This window comes from Lithobates pipiens, unplaced genomic scaffold (assembly GCF_037356315.1).
Source record: "Lithobates pipiens isolate NorthernLeopardFrog02 unplaced genomic scaffold, aLitPip1_a1.2 Scaffold_13, whole genome shotgun sequence".
In the NCBI taxonomy this organism is placed as follows: domain Eukaryota; kingdom Metazoa; phylum Chordata; class Amphibia; order Anura; family Ranidae; genus Lithobates; species Lithobates pipiens.
The window spans coordinates 204,909,733-204,936,877 of NW_027507718.1; the positions used below are offsets into that span (position 1 = coordinate 204,909,733).

Consider the following 27,145-nt stretch of genomic DNA (forward strand, 5'->3'; position numbering starts at 1 on the left):
CAAAGAAATGTAGCAGAATATATTTTGGGCTAAATTATGAAGATCAATTATTTATTAAATATCACCAAAAGAAAGCTCTCGTTGCATGAAAAAAATGTAATTTGGGTACAGTGTTGCACACAGTTGTCAAACTGTGACATCGCTGACAGCTGAAAATTGGACTGGGCAAGAAGCAGGTAAAAGTTCCCAGTATTCAAGTAGTTAAGTGAAAATCTTCATTACCAGATGGCCAAACACTTCTCTATCCAAATAAAAATGAAAAATATTGCATTTAGGGAATTTTATGAAGTTAATATTAGCATTGCTTATACTAATTCATTTCATTTCACATGACAATTTTTTTTCCCCAGCAATAGCAGTTGAGGCCAAGTAAATATTGTTGAGGTTGCTTGAGCAGTTGAGAGCAAAAGTTTTTTTTTTCCAAAAATCTATTTGTGATGATAAAAGCAGCTCTTTCATTTACCACTGACAGTCTTATAGTTTGTGCTAATTCTTTTTACTTGGTCTACATGTAAATGTGGGGGAAATGTAAATAACCAAATATGAAAAAACACATTCAATTACTTTGATTACATGCTGATTTGTTGAAGTTAGTTTTGGAGAAGTTTTCTCTGTAAACTCTTATAAACTCTTGTAAACTTTCTGGCAGACTAGGTCAGACGGAATCAGTCCGTCGGACAATCCGATTGTGTGTGGGCTAATCCGATCATTTTTCATAAAAAACAAAACAAAAAAAAAAACAGATGGACCTAGAAATAGAACATGTTTCAAATCTGTCCGACGGACTCAATTCCTATCGGGAAAACCGTTCGTCTGTATGCTGGTCCAACGGACCAAATACGACACAAGGGAAGCTATTGGCTACTGGCTATTGAACTTCCTTTTTTAGTCCCATCTTACGTCATCACGTTCATTGTTTGGAAGTCCGTCGGAAAGTCCTTCGGGAAGACCGTCAGACCTTTTCTGCCGGAAAATGTCCAGTTGTGTGTACGCGGCATTAGGCTACTTTCACACTGGGCTGGGAAGGGGGGGGGGTTAACGGTAAAGCGCTGCTAATTTTAGCTGCGCTTTTTGGTCGCTAGCAGGGCTCTTTTAACCCCTGCTAGCAGCCGAATAAAGGGTTGAAAGCACCTGCAAAATGCTGCCGAAGTGCTTAGCAGGCACTTCGACAGATTTGCGCATTGGTTTTAATGGCTGGGGCGGTGGAGGAGCAGTGTATACCCCGCTCCCACACCGCCCCAAAGTCCTCTCAAGTCCTGCAAGCGCACCGCCCAGGTGTGAAAGCACTCGAGCTCTCACACGGGGGCTGCAGTGGAGGCGTTTTACAGGCCCAAAAGTGCCTGAAAAAAGTCCCAGTGTGAAAGGGGTCTTAGAAACCTACTAAGGATTAAAGGCCATGTTATAAACAGACTATTGTCTAGAGTGGAAAAGTATTGTAAGCCTCCACCATGAGCTTTAAAGGATAAGTTCACCTTTATGTTACATGTTCCACTTGTTTTTAGGGTAGAACATGTAACATGTTCCCAATATTGGAGCCACTGCCTGGTCCCCCCCCCTTCCCTGTGACAGCAGTATGAGGAGAAATTCTCATACTAGCAGTCAGTATTTGTAATCAGCACAGCTGTGCAGGGCTCCGCCCACATGGCCACATTGTTCATTCACAGAGTTCTGTGAATGAATGAACTACAAGTACCAATATCTTTTGCGGATGTTGGCTTGTAGTTCTCAATGAACTACCATGGCACTGGGGGGCACTCTAGAAGTTCATTGATTCTTCCTGTCATCTGCTTCCTTTAGGCTCCATGATAAATAAAAATAAATGCAAAATTTAGCTTTTCTTTTTTTTTTATGTGAACTTATCCTTCAACAAGTTAGCATTCACCCACTGATCAAATTCTAGGTTTAGCTACATTTAGGTTTTCCTTCATTTTTACCATTACATTATTTACAGCACATTGCAACTATTTTTCTGGTCCACTTTTCATCATTAAGGGTAGAGAGCATGAAGCGTGCTACATCTCCTCGGGACACTGTGTTGGTACAAGGGTATCCATTTTCATCTGGGACAAAGTAGCCTTCATGAGTTAGTATTTCTTTTTCTGTAGAAAAGATAATAAACATCCATCATTTTTATGTACAGATTTGTACTGTTTGGCTGAAAATAAAAATGTAAAATTAATTAAGCACAGTATCTTAAAAATGGTATCCTATAGAACCAATAATATAAATATAGGAGCTGCTGATAGGTCTAACTAACCTTTATGGAACTTTTGTACATTTTGATTCTATAGATTAGTTGACTTAATTTTCTAGTATACAACAGAAACCTAATTGGGATTTGGCTGCCACTACACTTTTGCCATAAACTGTCCCCAGTTTTTCTTTCTGCAATCACTATTAATATCATTACCCTCCTGCATCAAGGATTCTAATCAACTTCTACAGGTTCTTAGGAAATAAAATTGGAAACACCTGGTAGGTCTTACACCATAAATATATCGCCTTCAGTACAATCAAATGGCAACTGCCCCAACCCATAACTGGTTTTAACACCAAGGAGAACTGAAACAAAGAAAAATTCCCAGCTCAACTTGCCAACCAAACAAACCAAACTGTCCTGTCTCACAGTTCACAATATATACCACCTTACCAAACAGATATTAACTCAAAGCAGACAGTTTACTCTGGAGCACAATTAATTAACATTTTTGGACCAATTCTTTAAAGCCAAGGTACGACTATGGGAAAAAACTCTGCCCCCAGCTATGTGAATGTGACAAAGGGCGATTTAGAAATCCTTAAAGTTGTAAAGGCAGAAAGTTTTGTTACTCGGCTCCAGTGCCCCCATAGGAAGCTGCTGACTGAGGGGGCACTCGATAGGAGGGAAGATCCAGGAGCAGCAAAGAGGGACCCAAGAAGAAGAGGATCCAGGCTGCTCTGTGAAAAACCAACTTCACAAAGGAAATGCAAAACCAACTTCACAAAGGAAGTAAGTATAAAATGTTTGTTTTTGTTTTTTGTTTAAACGAGACGTTACAAACACTTTAAAATTTGGAAACACAATTCATTTTCACTAATATTTTAAACTATGGAAGACACATAGATGATGCCATAAAAATGCTTTTAAGGGCACCTATCAGACATTTTAAACCTTCCAGATATACTATGTAGCTATTTATATCACTTATGTCATTAATTCTCACTCTTATTAAAACTACATTCCAATGGTAACACCCTGTTTGCCCCTAGTAGCCACTCGTTATTCTCTTCTTCACATTTTCCTTTAATTCCATATATTTGTCTACTTGAATCTGTGAATGTTTCCCTTATTTTTATCTTCTTTATATATTCCATGTATTTCTTACTTGCCATAGCCTAATATTATTACATAGTTTTATTACAGTTAATTCTTATTTACATTTTTATAGTGCTTTTTACTCTTATTTTTATGTAGCACACTTGCATTCTGTTTTCTTTATTCCCCCCAGGCAAGTATATTGAGTACACCTCTTAGCCCTTGTACACATGGTCGGACATTCCGACAACAAAATCCGTCTGATTTTTTCAGACGGATTTTGTCTGAAACTGGTGTTGCATACACACGGTCGGACAAAGTTGTCAGAAAATCCGTACGTAACGTAATGACGTTATTTGGTTACGACGGGACTACGTTCAGGCTAGTAGCCAATAGCTTTGGTCTAGGAATTTGATCTGAGCATGCGTGGCACTTTGTCCGATTGCAATTCTCTACAAACGATCGGACTTTGTGCGATCGGATCATGTTGTCGAAAAATTTTATATCCAGCTCTCAAACTTTGTTGGTCGGACATTCTGACGGAAAAAGTCAGATGAAGCCCACACACGGTCGGATTATCCGACAACATGGTCCGATCGGACATTTTCCATCGGAATTTCCGGCCGTGTGTACAAGGGCTTAGATGTATGTTTCATATGCTCTGCAGGTCCCCATTTTAATGTCTATATATACAGTGCTCAGCATAAATGAGTATACTCCTTTTGAAAAGTAAGATTTTATTCAATATCTCAATGAACACAAGAATAATTTCAAAATTTTTGACAAAATTGAGTTTTATAGAACATTTGTTTAGCTCATTACATGAAGTAACATAGATTACAAAATCTTAGCACACACTCCACAACAAAAATGACTACATCTAGTTTGTTATGACTTCAATTATTTGTAAGAACAGCACCAAGTCTTCTAGGCATGGAATGAACAAGTTGGCAACATATTGCAAAATCTATCTTTTTCCATTCTTCAAGAACGACCTCTTTTAGAGCCTGGATGCTGGATGGAAAGTGATGCTCAACTTGTCTCTTCTGAATTACCCATAGGTGTTTGATTGGGTTCAGATCAGGAGACATACTTGGCCACTGAATCGCTTTCACCCTGTTCTTCAGAAATGCAACAGTGGCCTTAGATGTGTGTTGTGGATCATTGTCATGTTGGAAAAGTGCATGACGACCAAGGGCACGGAGTGATGGCAACATCTTCTCTTTTCAATAGCAGTACATTTGTGAATTCATGATAATATCAATGAAATGCAGCTCCTCGACCCCAGGAGCACTCATGCAGCCCCACAGAAGGACAATGCCACCACCATGCTTCACTGTAGGCACCATGCATTTTTTTTGTACTCCTCACCTTTGCAACGCCATACAGTTTTGAAGTCATCAGTTCCAAAAACATTTATTTTGGTTTCATCACTCTAGAGTACAACATCCCAGTAGTCTTCTTTTTCAGCATGGGCCCTTGAAAACTCTAGGCAGGCTTTTTTTGCACAGGCTTTAAAAGAGCCTTCCTTCGTGGATGACACCCATGCATGCCATTCCTCTGAAGTGTATGCCATATTGTGTTACGGAAACAGTCACCCCAGTTTGGCTTTCTACTTCTCTAGCTAACTGTAGCAAACTTGCATGATGATTTTCTTCCCTTCTCATCAGAAGACGTTCCCGTTGAGGTGTTAATTTCCATGGATGGCCTGGATGTCTCTGTGAGATGGTTGCATTTACATATTTGCTAAATTTTTGTATGAAATTTAGCTACAAAATTCTGACTGATAAGTAAAGCTTTGCTGATTTTCTTGTAGCCTTCACCTTTATTGTATAAAGAAATGATTTTCTTTCTCAGGCCTTGTAACATTTCTCTTTCATATGGTGAGAGCATGAAATGGGAAGGGGTTTTCTTTGTTAAGTAACGCCCTTTTATAATCAACTGTCTGCTGGACACCTGTTTAATGATACTCACCTGTAGTTAAACTCTTGTTAGACCTTTGTTGTCTAAAATTTAGCTTTGCTCCTAAGACTTTCAGTGAGGTCTATTTATTTTCGCAACATGGTCTTGAATGGATTTGTTGTTAGGAAAAATAATGTTGTGTGTGTGAAAACTAACAAATCTTGGTTGTAGTCAATGGTCCGCATTTGTGGGAGTATTTTGTAATATAGTATCCCATAGAAAATGTTGATTCTGAAAGGAAAGTAAAGGTTTTCTGACAAATCTGTTGGGTTGTACTCATTTATGCTGAACACTGTATATGTATATACAGTGTGTGTGTGTGTATATATATATATATATATATATATATACATATATATATATATATATATATATATATATACCGAAAGGGGATGGGGTCCCCCTGGGTGGCATGCCCAGTCATCCACTCCCTCCTCCTCCCCGCAATCTCCATGTGTCACGGAGCTGAATTGCACGGACCGCAGTAATAATGTCTCGCTTTTTGTGATAGACGGCAAACTGATCCAATGGCGAGACATTGTATCAGTGTGACATGATCACAGGAGGCGGGACATTGTTACTGTGGCGGAGATCGCTGCTTTGATCCAGGTACAGGTCGGCTGCATCCACAGGCACTGGTGAGTCTTCTGGGCACAGGCAGGCTGCATATGATGGGCACTGGTGAGTCTGCTGGGCACAGGCAGGCTACATATGATGGGCACTGGTGAGGCTGCTGGGCACAGGTAGGCTGCATATTATGGGCACTGGTGAGGCTGCATGTGACCGGCACTTATGAGGCTGCATGTGACGGGCACTGGTGAGGCTGCATTGATCTCTTGTATCATGTCTTTTAGAGGTGCATCAAATGGAAATTTTGCTAATACTATTAGTGTGTAAGAGACTGCAGACATGAATGACACAAGAGATGGTCAGAGACTCAAGACACGATACAAAGATGGTTAGAGACTATGGACATGTTACAAGAGATGGTCAGAGACTGTGGACATGATACAAGAGATGGGTAGAGACTGTGGACATGATATAAGAGATAGTTAGAGACGGCAGATTGCATTTTTCTTGACTTTTCTTGTGCTAAAGGTGCCAATAATGGGCAACAATAAATTTATATTAATTTACATTGATGATATTAATTAAAAAGTTGAATACAATTTTGGTATATATAAAAATATAAATATGTTTTAAAAACTATCATTTTCGGTTTTCGGCAAAGTGCATCCTGCATTTTTAGTTTCAGCACCAAAATTTCCATTCGGTGCAACCCTAACATACATACACATTATATATACACACACACACACACACATACACACACACACACACACACACACACACACACACACATATTGCAAGGCACCCTTCTTGTGCAAAATGGATTCCAAAAGTTTTATGATTGTATCCCTTTTACTTTGCTATGTATATTAACACTATGCTTCCTTTTTTAGGCTGTTTACCATCTATTTTATGCCACTTTACTTATAGCAGCCATTTAGCATGTTTATGTTTGTATTGTACATTGTGAATTGGCATTACATATGTTGATGTGGGAATATCTAATACATGGGCTTTCACTTCTTTGGAAATCGTGAGTGCAATATTATTGTGTCTTATTAAACTCCACTGGTTTGTAATGTACACAGGTTTTTATCCCCTATTTCTGCTTTTCCAAAACAACGATACCATGCCTTACCTGTTACTGGAACATTTTGAAGTCCAGGTGGTCTTACCACAGTCCAGTTAAGATCAGAACATTCTTTTTCAAGGTACTGTTCCATCTCAAACATGTTTGTGAGAACGCTTTTTATGAGAGGTATGAGGAAATTGCGTACAAAAAATGAAGAATTCTGCGCAGAGCTAGCTATTGAAGGAAAGAAAACAATTTATTTGGTTTTGATGCCAAACTTAAATTTAAAAATCACATTTGTATGTGTCCTGTGTAACCCAATATTCCAAAGTGTTGTGACCTATCTAAACATTTATCCAGATATTTTGATAACACGGGTAAGGTGCAAGTCTAATGAGCTTGTTCAAATGTCAAACCTACAAAGTCCCAGAGTGAAAGTATCTCAGAAATCAATGACAAAAGCTCTAATTGATTAGTGGAGGTGTTAAAGAGCTCTTCATTGGAGTTAAAGACAAAATCTCTGCACCTGGCACAGCTTGAAGCTTATTAAAAGCCAAGTAAAAACCTTTTGTTTTTTTAAAGTTACAGCTAGTACATCTATTAAAGCTAAACTCCACACAAACACCAAAACATACAGAAAAATACATACAGTATATGGTTTGTGTATTAGCTGCCAAGGGAATTGTAAATCCTTACAGCCTTATGTAAAAACATTTGATTTACACACATTTCCCACAGTCCAATTTCCAGGTTCAGCAGATGAGCTTAAACCTCCTCATTGTGACAGTGAATCCGCAACATCACCTCTGTCTAGCGAACAATGAGCAGATCCAGGAAGTAGCACTTGCATCCTTAGCCAATGTCAGTTCCGCTTGTCAAAGTGTATGTGATACAGGGCCTTGAAAAAAGTATTCATACCCCTTGAAATTTTCCACATTTTGTCATGTACAAACACAAAAAAGAGCGCACACCAGCCCTAGTGCATTAACGTTTATTTAACTCAGTAAAAGATTAAAAAAGCCAGGTATATCACTCACAAACATCCGTTGAATGGTTGCATTAACATTTACAGCCTCCACTGTTGCCTCCTTCCCCGATTTTAGGTTCCCTGCAGTAGCTAACAATGCGGATGGTTAAGTACTCAGTTCGCTTGCTGGCTGCAGGTACACTCTCTCTCCACGCCTCACACGCACGGACCTGCTGGCTATGGTCCGTGCGTGTGAGGCGTGGAGAGAGAGTGTACCTGCAGCCAGCAAGCGAACTGAGTACTTAACCATCCACATTGTTAGCTACTGCAGGGAGCCTAAAATCGGGGAAGGAGGCAACAGTGGAGGCTGTAAATGTCAATGCAACCATTCAACGGATGTTTGTGAGTGATATACCTGGCTTTTTTAATCTTTTACTGGGTTAAATAAACGTTAATGCACTAGGGCTGGTGTGCGCTCTTTTTTGTGTTTGTGCTTTTTAGGTTTGTCTGCCACCCAGTGGACTTTAATAAGAGCAGCAACACCCAGAGTGGATGTAACAAGCAATATATATTGTGTAGAGGTATTCTGGAGGAACTGGATAGGATGTGACAGCGCCGTGCTTGATATATTTGTTTCCTGTTACAACCAAAAATGTCAATGTATGTAAATGTAATGTTATTGGGATTTTATGTGATAGATCTACACAAAGTGGCACATAATTGTGAAGTGGAAGAAAAATGATAAATGTTTTTCACATTTTTTTTTTACAAATAAATAGTGGTGTGCATTTCTATTTAGCCCAATACTTTGTAGAACCACCTTTCGCTGCAATTACAGCTGCAAGTCATTTTGGGTATGTCTCTACCAGTTTTGCACATCTAAAGAGTGACATTTTTGGCATTCTTTTTTGCAAAATTGCTCAGATTGGATGGAGAGCGTCTTTGAACAGCAATTTTTTTTTAAGTCTTGCCACAGATTCTTAATTGAATTTAGGTCTGGACTTTGACTGGGCCATTCTAACACATAAATATGGTTTGATCTAAACCATTCCATTGTAGTTCTGGCTGTATGTTCAGGGTTGTTGTCCTGCTAGAAGGTGAACCTCCACCCCATTCTCAAGTCTTTTGCAGAATCTAACAGGTTTTCTTCTAAGATTGCCCTGTATTTGGCTCCATCCATCTTCCCATCAACTCTGACCAGGCTCCCTGTCCCTGCTGAAGAAATAAATCCCCACAACATGATGCTGCCACCACCAAGTTTCAAGGTAGGGATGGTGTGTTCAGTGTTAGTTTTCTGTCACACATAGCGTTTTGCTTTTAGGCTAAAAAGTTCAATTTTGGCCTCATTTGACCAGAGCACCTTCTTCCACGTGTTTGCTGTGTCCCCCATATGGCTTCTTGAAAACAGGACTTCTTACGGCTTTTTTTGTTTTTTAAACAACGGCTTTCTTCTTGCCACTCTTCCATGAAAGTCAGATTTGTGGAATGCACAACTAGTAGTTGTCCTGTGGACAGATTCTCCCACCTGAGCTGTGGATCTCTGCAGCTCCTCCAGAGTTACCATGGGCCTCTTGGCTGCTTCTCTGAGTAATGCTCTCCTTGCCCAGCCTGTCAGTTTAGGTGGACAGCCATGTCTTGGTAGGTTTGCAGTTGTGCCATACTCTTTCCATTTTTGGACGATGGATTCGACAGTGCTTTGTGAGATGTCAAACCTTGGGATTCTTTTTATAACCTAACCCTGCTTTAAACTTCTCTCCAACTTTGTGCCTGACCTGTCTAGGGTGTTCCTTGGCCTTCAAGATGCTGTTTGTTCACCAAGGTTCTCTAACAAACCTCTTCACAGAACAGCTGTATTTATATTGAGATTAAATTATATGCTATTTACTAATCAGGTGACTTCTGAAGGCAATTGGTTCCACTAGATTTTAGTTAGGGGTGTCAGAGTATTTTCAGATATTTATTTTTAAACAATTCTGAAAACCATTTATCATTTTCCTTCTATTTCACAATTATGTGCCACTTTGTGTTGGTCTATCACATAAAATCCCAATAAAATACTTTTACCTTTTTGGTTGTAACATGACAAAATGTGGAAAATTTGAAGGGGTATAAATACTTTTTCAAGGCACTGTACACAGAAAAAGGATGTTGGCTGACATTTTCATTTTTAAGCTTGCAACTTTTGATCATAAAGTCATTAACCTGCAAGTGCCTCTGGATTATTTTGCTTTCAAAGCATCAATTACGGGGATCTCCTGTGAGAAGTGCACCTAGATTACATTAAAAGCTGGAACGTGATCTCTGGAAGGTACCACATACTTCTCTCATATACACAGTATGTAATAATGGTAAACCTGAAAAGAAGCCGAATGGTCTTAGGCACTAGCAAAGGGGTGTGTATCACAAAATCACTGTCTCCTAGCAGTGTCAAAAAGAAAATCAGTGTAGTTGAGGCTTCATTCACATGGCCATATGTTTACTTTCTGCATGGAATGCAGGGTCTTATTGGCAAAGCTAGTAGAAGATCCTGTGAAAAATGTGTATCTAAAGTACTTGCATTTAGATGCATACAATTCTTTTAATGACTTTATATGTGCATGCATGCAGGTATTTACATTAATTTGCATGTGTCAAATCTGCAAATGTATGTAAATGTACAATGTATGGGCCATGAACAGAGATGTGTATGGTAGTGCCGTGTTTAGATATGTACAATACTATAAGTGTAAGCATCTAAAAATCAGCATTAGGCTCCTGTGTGAATGAGCCCTAAAGGGTTCTAAGTAAATGACTCTCTTATTTGTATACACAAATAAAAATGTGTTACATTTACTTACTATCAGTATACCATGAAGTCATCGCTACTATTCTGTTCACTTCTGTCTGTCGCATTGCTCCCACAATGGCTTTCATGGAGTCAGTGTAACCACTAATAGATGAGAACATTTTGTAAGGAAATCCTAGACATGACATAACTGCATCCTGGCCTTGCAAATGTTCCACTAGGGATTCCTGTGAAAATATATTGGCTTCTACCACCTGAAAAACAAAGTATGTATTAGATTCTAAGCGATTGTTTCTGCAACATAGATGCTACTTACTGTATACGGTAATAAAAAAAGTCATTGTTATTCTATTAAAGCAACATAGACCTTATATATCTGTTTATAATAACACTAACTCAACAAATTGGAATAATTGAAGCCTTTTAAATTGGTAGAATTTTTGGTTTTCATTTTTTTTTAATTTTATATTTTTCCCATTACAAAGAAGGATTGTTGAGAACATTATAGTGGTCTGTCTATTTTGGTTTACAATCTAAACCAATGGTCTCTAACCTGCGGCCCACGGGCCAGATGCGGCCCTTTGTTTGCCTTTATCCGGCCCTTGAGGTACCATTCTTCCCACTGATACATGGCACAATTCCTACCACTGACACCAACAGTGGGGAATTATTCCTTCCACTGATAACAACAATGGGGCAATATTTATTTTACTGAAATCAATGATGGGGCATTATTCCTAATATAGATATAAACAATTGAGTACTATTCCTCCTACTAACAGCAATGATGGAGTACTATTCCTGCTATGGATATAAATGATTAAACATTATTCCTTCCACTAATACAACCGACGAGGCACTATTCCTCTCACTGATACCAATGATGGAACACTATTCCTTCCTCTGACACTAACAATGGGACATAATTCCTCATACTGACATCAGCGGTGGGAGACTATTCCTTCCACTGACACCAACATTGGGGCATTATTCCACCATTGAATTTAAACAATGTAAAAAATGTAAACAATTGAGCACTATTCCTCCCTCTGATACCAACAACGGGACACTATTCCTCCCACTAATACCAATACCTCCTACTGACTACAGGTGCAATGTAAAATGTTTGTCCACTGACACTTGCGCATTTTCTACTCCCACTGGCCAGTCTGAAGGACAATAAACTGGCCCTTTGTTTAGAAAGTTTGGAGAGCCAGCTTGTTATAGGAAATTATTGAGTGAATGCTGTTTTTGTTTCCAATGACAGTGAAAATCAACCAAGAGCAAATGTTACTGGTTTCTATGCTTTCAACATAACCATAATGTCTATCAACAAGTCCATTATGGGTACTAGAACTTATCCGATCAAACATTCATTTTTAAACATTTTTGTGTTCTTGTGCACGCTTCCATGTCAGTTAACTCTATTTTACCTAGATGTAATGTATGCAGGTACATGTTGATATATAGAAGGTGTGATAGTCTGCTGCGCTGATGTAAAACCAAGCAGACTTTCCATGCATGCCTGGTTACATAAAGGTCTTTCTTTAAAGTCAAATTTTATCCAAAATCCTTAAGTGAAGGTCTGTTATAACAAACTGCATTCTCTTTTGTAATTTGGTATGCTGTTTTTCCAATATTTTTATTGGACCAGTCCTTCAAGGTTCTTTTCTACATTTCCTTTTCTTGTCTCCTCACCCTTTACCATCAGAATATATTTAGTCATTGACTCAGCACACTTCCCAATCTACATTATATTTAACCACTTGGGACCCGCGCTATAGCCGAATGACTGCTACAGCGCGGATCTCCTTTTCCGGGACTACGTCTATTGACGTAGTCCCGTGCACGAGCGGCCTGCGCGCCCCCGGCGTGCTCTGTGATCGGCGAGTCTATGAGACTCGCCTGATCACCGATCAGAGCAAGAGGTCGATCCCGACCCCTTATCACGTGATCAGCTGTCAGCCAATGACAGCTGATCATGTGATATAACGGATACGGTAATCGGCTATTATTCCTCCTCGCGCAGACAGCGCGAGGAGAAAAAAAAAGCCGATCACCGGCGGCCGTGATCGGGACATCAGTCCCGATCACGGCCAGCCCTGCCAGTGCCCACCTGCCCCCTCATCAATAAAGATGATACAAAAATAAGTGCCCCCCGTCAGTGCCACCCAGTAGTGCCCATAGTGCCACCCAGCAGTGCTTTCTCTCCTACATGTAAAAATCATCATTTATTTGCTAGAAAATTACAAAGAATCCCAAAACATTATATATGTTTTTTTAGCAAACACCCTGGAGAATACAATGGTGGTCGTTGCAACTTTTTATCTCGCACGGTATTTGCGCAGCAATTTTTCGAATGCTTTTTTTTGGAAAAAACTGTTTTGTGCTTAAAAAAAAAACACAGTAAAGTTAGCCCAATTTTTGCATAATGTGAAAGATGAAGTTACACCGAGTAAATCGATACCTAACATGTCACTCTTCAAAATTGCACAGGCTCGTGGAATGGCGCCAAACGTCGCTACTTAAAAATCCCCATAGGCGACGATTTAATTTTTTTTTACTGGTTATATGTTTTGAGTTACAGATGTCTAGGGCTAGAATTATTGCTCTCGCTCTAACGTTCGCAGCGATACCGCACATGTGTGGTTTGAACACCGTTTTCATATGTGGGCGGGACTTATGTATGCGTTCGCTTCTGCATGCGAGCACATGGGGACAGGGGTGCTTTAAAAAAAAAAAAAAAAATGTATTGTTCATTTTACTTTATTTATTTTAGTTTGACATTTTTTTCCCCAAAAATAAATTTTTTGATCACTTTTATTCCTATTACAAGGAATGTAAACATCCCTTGTAATAGGAATATGGCATGACAGGTCCTCTTTACAGTGAGATATGGGGTCAATAAGATCCCACATCTCACCTCTAAGCTGGGAAGCCTGAAAAAAATAAAAAAAAATAAAAAAAATAAAGATTCTGGATTTGATTGTATTGGCGAGTCGGTAGAAGCACCGGAGGGCGGCAGGAGGGAGGGGGGGGGGGGCGGTGTCTATGGCTGGGTATTGCAGGGTATCACCGACTATGGCTGGGTATGGCTGGGTATCTCAGAGTATGGCGTTGCAGAGTATTGCAGGATATTGGAGGGTGTTGCAGAGCATTGCAGAGTGTTGCACGGTATTGGCGGGTGTTGCAGAGCATTGCAGAGTGTTGCAGGGTATTGGTGGGTGTTGCAGAGCATTGCAGAGTGTTGCAGGGTATTGGCGGGTGTTGCAGAGCATTGCAGAGTGTTGCAGGGTATTGGCGGGTGTTGCAGAGTGTTGCAGGGTATTGCAGAGTGTTGCAGAGCGTTGCAGGGTATTGCAGAGTATTGCAGAGTGTTGCAGGGTATTGCAGAGTGTTGCAGAGTATTGCAGGGTATTGCAGAGTATTGCAGAGTAATGCAGAGTAATGCAGTGTAATGCAGAGTATTGCAGAGTATTGCAGAGTAATGCAGAGTATTGCAGATTGTTGCAGGGTATTGCAGAGTATTGCAGGTTATTGCAGAGTAATGCAGGGTATTGCAGAGTGTTGCAGGGTATTGCAGGGTAATGCAGAGTAATGGCAGGGTATTGCAGAGTATTGGCAGGGAATTGAGGGGTTAATTTTCGGTGAGCAGCGATGTGGGCACTGCAGATGCAGCCCACATCGCTGCTGACACCGATCTCTTCCCCCTCCGCTGTTCCGATCGGTACAGAGAGGGGGAGGGAGGAACCAGCGTCATAACATGACGCCGGTTTGTTTACAAGTGATCACTCCGTCATTTGACGGAGCGATCACGTGGTAAACGGCCGCTATGAGCGGCCGTTTACCGTGATCCGTGATGCGCCGGGTCCTGTGGACCCGACGGTCACGGATGCTCTCGAGTGCGCGCCCCAGGGGGCGCGCGAGAGCGGAATTCTGGGAGGACGTCATATGACGGCCTCCCAGAGTTAAGAAACCGCCCTGTAGCCGTCATTCGGCTATAGGGCGGTTGTTAAGTGGTTAATTAAACATGTAAGAAATTTTAGTGTTTGGGTTTACATAAACTTTGAAGGTGAACTCTGTACCTCCATGATAAGCCACTTTTTTACTGCCCCCCTAACTGCTCCCCCTTAAGTTGCAAAGGCAGCGACCGGGGGTGTACACATGCTTTGTAGCTGTGCCAGGAATTAAACCCCCTGTCGCTTTGGGTGGGTAATACTGTCTGCTGAATGTGACCCATTCAAGTAAAGTTCTTTGTTTATATACATACATAGTAGGCTCTTTTACCTGTCAGTGGATTTCTGTTTCTCTCCATTCAGTCCTAAGGTTTGCACAGGTTGGTTACACAATTTTTCTCTACTGCAGTTTTTTAAATAAGTCAATCCATCCTTGTGAATAAGCAGTTGCAGACTTATCCATCTGCACTCTCCTCCTGCCAATATGTTCAATGTCACAATCTGTTTGACCTGCACACCTAGGGTTCCACCTGTTTAGGATTCACCCAGACAGTCCAGGTTTTGAATCATGTGTCCAGGTTTCAGTCCACCTGAAATCCGGACACATTATTCAGACCAGGCTGTGGCGCTCCAAGTAACATCTATAGTTAAACACAAGTCTGTTGCCATTCAGGAGCTGCGGGCAGCATCACTGGAGGGCAGGGCAATGATGTCAGCAAGAGCATTCTCGCCATACCCACTGTTCACCACTGCATGCTATACACGCTTCATTACTACTTTCCTTGGGGTACCCAAAGGTGTCCCAGGTCTTTTATAATCCTATAGTGTATACTATAGAAAAAAAATGCTAAAGTGTTCAGGTTTGGCTTGAAGAAAAGGTGGCAATCTTTTGCACACCTGATTGTCCCTTCCAGCTGGCAGAGGGTTACAAAGGCTAATTCTAAACTAGGCTTCATTCACTACAGATTATGATGCTGCATTCAGATGTTGTATCTTGATGCAACATCGCTCTGTGGTATGATTTGCTGCATTGATTTGGATTCATTAAGATGATTACTTGCATCCAGTTTGTGTGCAGTCAGAACTGCTGGTCCTGGGTGCAATTTGTGGCCAGAGCTGATCGGAGGCTGTATTTGCATTTGTATGTGTGGTTACATACATGGGGATGGCCATTGATTTGGATTCAAATCCATCCATGACAGTTGCTGGCTGTGGCTGTTGACACACAGTGTGCATGGGGCTGCAGTTTCTGCATAGAACCTAATCCCCAGTGTGCATCAGACCTTAATGCTAGTTGCATTCAAAGTAATTATTTCCAGTAAATACAAAACTGTGATAATTGGTGTTTTTTTTTTTTTAACCTTCTTGATGTATTTTAAAGGCTAAGTTCACTTTTGTTTTGTTTTGTTTTATTTTAGCTCCCCTATGTACCAATATAGCATTAATGTACTTTTGCAAAAAGAAAAAGCTTTCTATTTGTCCTACACCAGCCCTTGCCTCAGTTTCAGTGATTTTTGTATATATATAAAAAAAAAAACTTACTTCCTGGACAGACCTTAGGACATGAAAAATGTAAGACATAAGAAGGAGTTCCCCAGCTAACCTCATTAACACACCCTGCATTGTTTTCCAATACAATCAGCAACCACCACTCTCACTAAATACACAGCCAGTGATCAATTTATTTTCCACCTTAGCTTCATGCTGCATAGTTTGCTCATTTGCCAGAGTGTGCAGGAGCTGAGTGATCAGGTAAAAGCCTATGTGGTTCAGAGCTATAGTATTGAAAAGAGAAGAAGTATGTCCTGGGTTCTGTAAAGTTCACTATACACTATGCAATGTGATTGTACAATCTCCTTTAAATCTACCATGAGCTATGTAGTGCAAGGGCCTGCCTGATTAGATGCAGAGTGATTGGATAGATAGGGGTGTCCTCCTATTGAATCGTTTTGGTAAATCTAAAGTAGATTGTAGAGAGATAGTACAATCAGATTGTATAGTGTATGGCCATCTTTATACACCTAAAATTAAATAGTTGTGAAAAAATTAGTGAAAAACACAGCAAAATGCACAGTAAAAAAAACGTGCAGCCTGCAACATGCCAAAATGTCCCCATGATGTACTTTGCTACATGTAGGGCAGCTCATTGAAATCAATGAGCTGCCCTATGAGTGTAGTGGAAAAAGCGAGCCAAAAAAAACCCCTAGGTGTGAATGTGGCCTGAAACTGAAACTGGTGCATTTACGCAAGAACAATGAGGCTCCATTCACATCTGTGTGTTTCCGAGTGCATGGCAAACTGCACAAAAAAGGCATGCTTTGTTTTGGGTTTTAGATACATGCTGCAAATGCACCAAGTAGCAAGGTAAAAAACGGACTGTGCTCTGCTCTAAAAAAAGGGCCTTGAGCTTCTTTTGGGGCAGTTGTTGCTTGTAAGGCTGCCCATTCAAGTTAATGGGCTGCCCTATGCATGACGAGCAAAAACGCCCCCCCAAGAAAAAAAAGAATAAGCGGGAATGTGAGTTCCAGCTGTGCGAGGAAATGAATGGGGCCTGAGTTTTTCCATCCACTCCCTCCTAAGCAGGGCCGCTGATAGAAATCATGGGGCCCCGTACAGCCTACCTGATGGGGCCCCCTTCAGCTCCACCCTGGCCCCGCCCCTGGTCCCTCCTTCAGCCCCACCCATTGCCCCTCCCCAGACCCCGCCTTGAAATAAAGTGTAGGTTTGTCTACAAGTGATATTTGGTTTTCTCCAGTTTTTATCCAAAAGAAATACTGTTTTCAGATGAGAACAGACCTCTTTAATATCTATACGTAATACAAACCATTAATGAATAAATAAAATGGTATTTTGGCAGGGTGTTTATTGCAGAGTCTTGGCAGGGTATTTATTGCAGAGTATTGGCAGGGTATTTATTGCAGAGTATTGGCAGGGTATTTATTGCAGAGTCTTGGCAGGGTGTTTATTGCAGAGTCTTGGCAGGGTGTTTATTGCAGAGTCTTGGCAGGGTGTTTATTGCAGAGTCTTGGCAGGGTATTTATTGCAGAGTATTGGCAGGGTATTTATTGCAGAGTATTGGCAGGGTATTTATTGCAGAGTATTGGCAGGGTATTTATTGCAGAGTCTTGGCAGGGTGTTTATTGCAGAGTCTTGGCAGGGTGTTTATTGCAGAGTCTTGGCAGGGTGTTTATTGCAGAGTCTTGGCAGGGTGTTTATTGCAGAGTCTTGGCAGGGTGTTTATTGCAGAGTCTTGGCAGGGTATTTATTGCAGAGTATTGGCAGGGTATTTATTGAAGAGTATTGGCAGGGTGTTTATTGCAGAGTATTGGCAGCGTGTTTATTGCAGAGTCTTGGCAGGGTGTTTATTGCAGAGTCTTGGCAGGGTGTTTATTGCAGAGTCTTGGCAGGGTATTTATTGCAGAGTATTGGCAGGGTATTTATTGAAGAGTATTGGCAGGGTGTTTATTGCAGAGTCTTGGCAGGGTGTTTATTGCAGAGTCTTGGCAGGGTGTTTATTGCAGAGTTTTGGCAGGGTGTTTATTGCAGAGTCTTGGCAGGGTGTTTAATTGCAGAGTCTTGGCAGGGTGTTTAATTACAGAGTCTTGGCAGGGTGTTTAGTTGCAGAGTCTTGGCAGGGTGTTTAGTTGCAGAGTCTTGGCAGGGTGTTTATTGCAGAGTCTTGGCAGGGTGTTTATTGCAGAGTCTTGGCAGGGTGTTTATTGCAGAGTCTTGGCAGGGTGTTTATTGCAGAGTCTTGGCAGGGTGTTTATTGCAGAGTCTTGGCAGGGTGTTTATTGCAGAGTCTTGGCAGGGTGTTTATTGCAGAGTCTTGGCAGGGTGTTTATTGCAGAGTCTTGGCAGGGTGTTTATTGCAGAGTCTTGACAGGGTGTTTAGTTGCAGAGTCTTGGCAGGGTGTTTAGTTGCAGAGTCTTGGCAGGGTGTTTAGTTGCAGAGTCTTGGCAGGGTGTTTAGTTGCAGAGTCTTGGCAGGGTGTTTAGTTGCAGAGTCTTGGCAGGGTGTTTAGTTGCAGAGTCTTGGCAGGGTGTTTAGTTGCAGAGTCTTGGCAGGGTGTTAAGTTGCAGAGTCTTGGCAGGGTGTTTAGTTGCAGAGTCTTGGCAGGGTGTTTAGTTGCAGAGTCTTGGCAGGGTGTTTAGTTGCAGAGTCTTGGGAGGGTGTTTAGTTGCAGAGTCTTGGCAGGGTGTTTAATTGCAGAGTCTTGGCAGGGTGTTTATTGCAGAGGTGGTAGATGTAGAACTTGAAGGCCCCCCCCCAAGCAAGCGCACACCTCACCTGTGTAATTGCAGAGTCACTTCCTCCCTGTTCGAGTGTCCACAGCATTTCGATTGGAATTGGATTCCTTGCCCGGCCCCTGCTCTCTGCTCACCTCTCTGCTGCTTCTTCTCACACGGAGAGAGAGGAATATCACTCCGCGATCCCACTTAATAGGATGCGCTGGCTGGGATTTGTGCGGCTGTGCCAGCATGAGGAGCGGGTGCAGAGCACGCATCCTTCCGCGTCCGAAATACCAAAAATAGTCCCTTCTCTGCAGCCACATATGTAACAAGAACACAGGTCCTAAAAAACAAAAGGTTTACCGAAGGGGTGAGGGGGGGGGGGGGTTAGTGGAACGGTGGGATGGCGTCAAGGCTGGGCTGATTGGTGGCTTTTTTTTTTTTTACATTGAATTTACTTTGCTGTTCAGGTTGCCCGGGCCCCCCTGCTGGTCAGGCCCGGTACAGCAGGGCCAGTTGTACTGGCCTATCAGCGGCCCTGCTCCTAAGTATTTGCATAAAGCTGGCCATATGCTATGCAATCTGATTGTACAACTTCCTTCAGATTTACCAGAACTATGGAATAGGCAGACACACTTGAACAATCTATTCAATTTGCTTAAAATCAAACAGGCCTTTGTACTATATAGCTGATGGTGGATTTAAAGGTGATTGTACAATCAGGTTGTATAGGAAGTAGGTGGTCCAGAGTGGTGAACACGCCCTATCATGCCCTTTTCTGTGAGGCAGAAAAGCTGCGCATGGTGGGATTCAAAGCTTCCTGTCACATGATCTACAGGAAGTGTTGAAGGCAAAAATAATTTTTTATGTCACATGATCTACAGGAAGTGGTGAAAGCTAATTTTTTACACACTGAAATAAACTATTGAAATTTCAAAGCTGCTTTAGATGAAGTATGTGAGAGATGAGCACACTGTGATGGCTGGGGTAGAAATATCATTACAGAAGGCTTCTATTTATATTGAAAAGTGAAATTCTGCCAAAAATGGTGAACTAAGTCTTTAAGATAGAAAAACCATAGTCAAACACTACATTACTCAATGTAATTAAACAGTAAAACAACCAAAATAAAAAAAAAAAAAAAAAGTGTATAACACAAACCTTTAGCTTTTCATGCTGAATTGTTATTTTATTGACATCTCTCACAAGGGCTTTTACTTCATGTCCCTGTTCCAATGCTTGAGACAATAAGTATAAACCGGTCTGGCCAGAAGCTCCAAGGATTGATAACTTCATTCTTGATGCCTGCTTGTGGGAAAGTACAAGTATACTTCTAGGTCATTATTCTCTTGGAAAAGTTATTTTCTCAAAATGATAAAAATTGTCTAATATGTCTTTATAACAGAGTGTAAAAGATCCCAAAAATGTGTTCAAAAACACTTCAAGTCTTGTTTTGTACATTGTAAATAATTGTCACTTACTTCAGTATGCTAACATGTGTGGCACAATCATCCTTTTCACATGCAGGTGTCCTCGACGCATGCGTTTCTATCAGGGGCGGACTGACAACTCATGGGGCCCCCGGGCAATAGGAGATTATGGGGCCCCGGTCAATAGGAGATTATGGGGCCCCCGGGCAATAGGAGATTATCGGGCCCCCGGGCAATAGAAGATTATGGGGCCACACAGTATACACACACATACAGTATACACAGACACACAGTATACACACAGAATACACATACACACACTGAAAAGGTACTGGAGAGGCAGCTATAATCTTGGTATTTTTAAAAAAACACAGATTTTTACATACTGTCCCTGGTTTTACTAAGGCTGGCAACCCTCATGGGGCCCCCTAGTGGCATGGGGCCCTGGGGCAGTGCCCGAGTGCCCCAATGGTCAGTCCGCCCCTGGTTTCTATTCATATATGTGGGGGGCTTTAAAAATTGCTATTTTTTTTTTCTTCCCACTTAAAATTTATTGCTATCACATAGAGGGCTGACATGTTATAGTATAGTGTAGGTGGCAGGTTCTCTTTTAGGAGACATCAGAGGTCTATTAGATCCCTAATGTCACCTCTGCACACCACTGAAGCTATTCAAACACAGATTGTGCAAACAGTGAGTGTTCAGTACTTCGCAGCCGCTGCGGCATGGCTGTCAACTTTTGATGTGTGGCTGCGTCTGTATCCACCTCTATAGGCTGCCTACACAGAGAAGAGGTACCATCGTCTTATCTTCATTCCACCACCTAAGCTGCTGGGGCATGAATGAACTGAAACCAGAAGTGGTAATCAGTGAAACAAAAATTCTCCGGTGGTTTATCGCTCCTCATCTATCAGTCTGGGTGGACTTATGATTTACTAGTCATCTGCTGACTCAGTTAGAGCTCCTGTACAATGTGTGACAGCTGATTGGAGGAATGGAACCCCCCCTTTTCACACACAGAGCAGGAATGAAGGAAGGATGCAGAGCTGTGTTGCGAATAGAAAATCTGTGTGCTGAGCTCCCTCCGCTGTCACCATTTTATCTCTGGTGTTAGGATAAGTTGTCAGAAGTGACTCTGATGCTGATAACAGAGGAATGAAGCATCAGAGAGAAATAACACTTAGAGCTTTGGAAGTAAACACTACAGACATATGTGCTTTGTTCAGATTTCATGACCGAGGTTTACAACTACTTTAATTATTTATGGTTTCTGCCAAAGGTTGTGAGTAATATTTATGTTTCTGGATGGTACATTTTCACCACAAGATGGCGCTGCAAATAACACTGTAAAATACAATGAGGCATGTATTGATCAATTACAGTTTTTCTACAATGCTTTGTGAACATATTGGGGCAGCCCATAAAACTACATAACAGAAACTAAAGACAAATTTAGAGTTGTCGTTCAGAGCAAACAAACATAAATTACCAGGACTGAGAAATTAATGCTGAGTAATATGTAATTATTCTAATGTTGGAACTAGTTATGTAACTCCAGAAACAAGTTTTGCAACATTTGTGTCGGTACAAAGGTGAATCTTTGAGACAATGTTGACACACAAATATTATTAGTAGTTTTGTCATGCTTTTAAAATCGGTGCTCCAGACCCCCCCCCACTGAAGAATTAAAAGTCAGCAGCTACACATACTGTAGCTGCTGACATATTAGGACACTTACCTGTCCTGGAATCCAGCAATGTCGGCACCCCAGCTGATGTTTCCATCGATACAGGTGCTGCCGCCACCATAGACTGTAAGGGAAACTGGCACTGAGGCCTTGCAGCTTCACAGCCAATTCCTTACTGTGCATGTGCGAAGCATGCTGCGCTTTCTGAATGGCCCGGCAGCGGGGAAGGGGGGCTGAACTTCTGACTTACCTTGTCGCGGCCAGGTCTACTATATATATATCTATCTATATATCTATTTATATAAAATCTAAGCCCTTGTACACACGGTCGGACATTCCAATGGACAATGTCCGATAGGACCATGTTGTCGGATTGTGTGGGCTCCATCGGACTATTTCCGTCTGAGTATCCGACGGACCAAGTATTCCAGCTGGGCTATAAACTTTTCCGACAACATGATCCGATCGGACTTTGTCTGATCATGTGTAGAGAATTCCGATCGGACAAAGTGCCACGCATGCTCAGATCAAATTCCTAGACCAAAGCTATTGGCTACTAGCCTGAATGAAGTCCCGTCCTAATGAAATAACGCCATCACGTTAAGTACGATCGGATTTTCTGACAACTTTGTCAGACTGTGTGTATGCAACAGTTTCGGACAAAATCCGACGGATTTGGTTGTCGGAATGTCCAACCTGTGTACAAGGGCTAAGAGTTCTTATGTGAACCACCAGCTTTATATTACTAAGAGATGGCATCAGCGGCAGCGTATACAGTAAATATTTCTTAAACGGCGCAAGCTTAGGGGATATTTACAGTACTTTACTTCCTCTTTAAGGCTGGATTCACATATATGCAAATTGGATGTTCTGACAATTTAGACAACGCTTTACATATTCTTTGATCACATCAGTTTGTCTCTATTTTTTCTTATCAAAGTGGATCTCAGGCTGGGTTTACGCTAGTGCGAATTGAATGCAGATTCTTGCATCCAATTCGCATGACCGGCTGTCAATGGAGCCGGTTCACACAGGTACAGGACGCCCGCAAAGCACATTGCAAATAGGTCCTGTGTGTATTTAGGTCTGATTCAGGTGGAGATTCAGACCTGAATTGCACCTGAACTGGTGAACAGACACGTACCAGACCCCAGGCACCAATCCGCGGCTGCACATATGTGAACCCATCCTTAGAGGTCACAAATGACCTACTAACTGCAAAAACCAACGGACACTATTCTGTACTCCTACTTCTGCACCTTTCAGCTGCCTTTGACACGGTTGACAACACCCTCCTCCTCAAAAAAACTTTACTCCCTCGGTCTCTGTGACTGTCCTCTTTAGTGGCTCTCATCCTACCTATCCCAATGCACCTTCAGTGTCAATTACAATTCTACTTCCTCCTCTCCTCTTCCCTTCTCCATCTGGGCCCCCCCCAAGGTTCTGTTCTTGGACCTCTTATTTTCAATCTACACCTCTTCCCTGGGTCATGCGAAAGCCTCTCACGGCTTTCAATATAATTTCTAAGCTGACGACACCCAAATCTATCTCTCCCCCCCTCAACTCACTCCATCAGTCTCCTCACACATCATTAACTTACTAACAGACATATCTATATGGATGTCACACCACTTCCTCCAACTCAACTTGAACAAAACCGAACTTATATTTCCTCTCTCACGTGCCTCTTCCCCGATTTATCTGTCAAGAGCAATGGCACAACCACCCACCCATCCCCACATGTCAGGGTGCTAGGTGTTATCCTGGACTCTGAACTCTCCTTTCAGCCCCACATCCAATCACTTTCCAAAGCTTGCCGCCTCAACCTCCGCAACATCTCTAAACTACGTCCCTTTCTAACCAATGGAACCACAAAGCTCCTGATTCACTCCCTGGTTATCTCTTGTCTTGACTCCTGCAACTCCCTCCTCATTGGCCTCCCCTTAAATAGACTATCCCTCCTTCAGTCCATCATGAATGCTGCTGCCAGACTCATCCACCTTACAAACCGCACAGTGTCTGCTACCCCTCTCTGCCAATCCCTCCATTGGCTGCCACTCACCCAACTAATTAAATTCAAAATACTAACAATAAGTTACAAAGCCATCCACAACTCTGCCCCCAGCTACATCACTAGCCTGGTCTCAAAATACCATCCTAATCACCTCCTCCCATATCCACCTCCAGGACTTCTCCTGAGCCTCGCCCATCCTCTGGAATTCCCTACCCCAATCTGTCAGACTGTCTCCAAATGTATCCACTTTTAGGCGATCCCTGAAAACTTTCCTCTTCAGAGAAGCCTAACCTGCCCCCATATAACATCTGCACTATTTTCTTTATTAGCTCATCCCCCACAGCGATTACCCTTTTGTATAACTTGACTCTCCCTCCTAGATTGTAAACTCTAATGAACAAGGCTCTCTGATTCCCCCCTATTTGTATTGTAATTGTACTATCTGCCCTAATGTTGTAAAGCACTGCGTAAACTGTCAGCGCTATATAAATCCTGTATAATAATAATAATAATAATTATAATAATAATAGAGGTGGATGTAATATCTGCATAAGTATCTAAGGGCCAGTTCACATATAGTGTGGTGACAAGAATTGTTTTTCACACTGGAAGAACACCAGTCTCCACAAAGACACAGAAAACAGCAGTTTTCTGTGTGTTATATTCATACTGCAACGCAGCTCAGAGCTGCTGTACAGTGACATGAATGAAGTGTCACTTTGTAAACTTTGTAAAATGTCAAATAACATTGAATTAGAAAAAGAAAAGGGAACTGTGTTATGCTCTAAAACGCGCAGCACAGGGCCTCCTGCAGCTGGCTCCCTGCAGTCGGAATGTATAGCTGCCACACATTGAATCGATGTGGGTGTGTGGCAGCTATCAGGGGGAGTGTGAATTGGCCCTTAGACCAGTGGCAGCCGGTGGTAATCTTTTTTTTTGGGGGGGGGGGGGGCGGCAAACAGTAAACTCTCCATCCAGTCGGTCGGGTGGGTCTGGTTCACTTAGCCCATCTATGGTGGGCAGCGCTTCTCTCAGGCATCATGTCAGCTTCCCTTTTCTCCCTCCTTCTTCTCTTTTTGGCCAATCAGAAAATGGGTCTCAGACCTAATTTTGAGTGTTTCAATAGCGAATATAAATTTGCTGTTGTAACACCTGGGTGGGCTCCTGGCGCAATGCTCTATTTTAAAAGCCTATTAGAGCCTCTGGCTCTAATCAGGTGCTTAAAAAAAAAAAAAGACACTCTCGCCGCTGTAATTCATGCGCCCACGTCCTAAAAAGGGGCCGGATGCATGAATAGGGGGTGGCGGTGTTCTGTCAAAATACAGGCCGTGGATAGAGCATGGGGGTGGTAGCCGTGGATAGAGGGGGCGGTGCTTGGGCGCCCCTTATGGACAGGCTGCCACTGCCTTAGACCAGTAATACATGGAAGGATAGTCTTAAGTGAAGCGACTGCTTCTAGCAATGCTGACAGCCAGGCAAAGCAAGGGTTAAACTCTGCATGTTAGATATTCTTTAAAGTGTAAGTTCACCTTTTCAGAAAATTTGTAAGGTGAACTTACACGGTTCCACCACCCCCCCATCCCGCTGACCTGGAGTCTGGTTAACCCCTGCACTGACAGCTCGTATCGCTGCTGTACTTGTCTGGGGGGTTGAAAAATCTCGTGGTTTTCTCTCCTCTTTGCCCATGGTGACAGGGCAGGCTACACGGGTTCTGATTGCTCCTAAACATACCTCCTGATGCGGGAAAGTTTTGGACATAAGCTGCGGGGGATTTATAAGCCCCGGACTGGTGAGACAGCTAAGGTTGCCACCTCATCCCTTTAAACCCAAACACATATTACACAGTTTCTGAGGCTAATTTGATGCAGGTAAGGAACCAAGTGATTTTAATTACCACCTTAGACCCCTTTCACACTGAGGGCGTTTTGCAGGCGCTATAGCGTTAAAAATAGTGCCTGCAATCCACTCTCAAACAGTTGCTCCATTGTCTCTAGCAGCTCCTCACTGAAATCAATGGGACAGCGGGGCTATACTGCCAGCAAAAACGCCACTATTGCGGTGCATTGCGGGCGGTTTTAACCCTTTCTCAGCTGCTAGCGGCCGAAATGCTCCGCAAATCCGATGGTAAAACGCCGCCAAAAATAGCGCATTTTACCGCCGACGCTATGGGCGGCTCGGTGTAAAAGATGTCTTAATCAGCCACAGAACCTTTCTAATTAATATGTGTTCGGGTTTAAAGGGATGAGGTGGCAACTTTAGAGGCGGTTATACGAGGTGCCAGAACGGGTGATTGCTTCGTCCAGGTCAGTGGGACGTGGGGGGGTCCTGTATAAGTCCACCTTACAGATCTTTTAAGTAGGGATGAGCTCAGGCGTGTTCGCATGGAGCACGTGCAGAGCCCGCGAGGAAGTCGGTGCAGCGCTGCACTAATCACAGGCAGTGAGACATTTCCCTGATGCGCGGCTGCAGAGATCAGTCAATGTCTCATTGCCTGTGATTAGCGCGGACTCTGCACATGCTCCATGCGAACACGTCTGAGCTCATCCCTACTTTTAAGGACTGGTTGACACCAGATGCACTCCAGTGCATTTTTATTCTGTAGCAAAAAAACACATGGATTGTGTTTAACATGGATTGCAATGGCTCGAGTTCACAACAGTGCAGTGCCTTCCAGTGTAGTCAAGAAAAGCAGAACAGGTTGCATTTTTTTAACGCATCTGGAAAGTAGGCAAAACGCATCAAAAACACACTAGAATGCACAATAATGTGCATGCAGAAACACATAATTTGTGCTGTGAACCAGCCTTAAAACCAAATTATCAACTGAACTAAACTAAAATGAAATAGTTCCTTTATTGCACAAGCCCTGGAAAGTCCAGGGATCTGCGTACAATGATTTAGGCGAGGTTAGGCTGGTCAGTCCCCACCCATCATTGTCAATGAGATGTTTATATTCCTGCAGGCACACAGTCATGCTAAATACCTCAACTAATTTGAAACCATATTAACAAAGCAAAAAGAAAAAAAATCATGAAAAATCATGACAGTTGCATAACCAAGGAGAACCTTACCTCAGGAGTCAGCCTGACAGCTTCTCTATGTACGGTTGCTACAGTATGACAGCAATGTTTGTAATGCAGTCATGGAAGGGGAGGTCTAAATTACACAACCATT

The 27,145-nt window shown here is 42.2% G+C and overlaps 1 protein-coding gene across 2 annotated transcripts; it reads right to left on the minus strand.

The window, feature by feature from the left end:
• Positions 1-397: 397 nt before the first annotated feature.
• LOC143974591 (flavin reductase (NADPH)-like) lies at positions 398-27,145 on the minus strand. Of its 2 annotated transcripts, none has more exons than XM_077476140.1 (5): positions 27,043-27,145; positions 20,002-20,145; positions 10,704-10,905; positions 6,966-7,133; positions 398-2,099 (listed from the first exon to the last, which is right to left on the minus strand). In XM_077476140.1, exons 2-5 carry the CDS (start codon positions 20,134-20,136, stop codon positions 1,942-1,944), a joined length of 663 nt encoding a protein of 220 aa, XP_077332266.1. In that variant the 5' UTR covers positions 20,137-20,145; positions 27,043-27,145; the 3' UTR covers positions 398-1,941. The 2 variants fall into 2 exon arrangements, with proteins under 2 accessions (XP_077332266.1, XP_077332267.1); XM_077476141.1 differs by having other exon boundaries at positions 20,002-20,148; positions 27,043-27,138.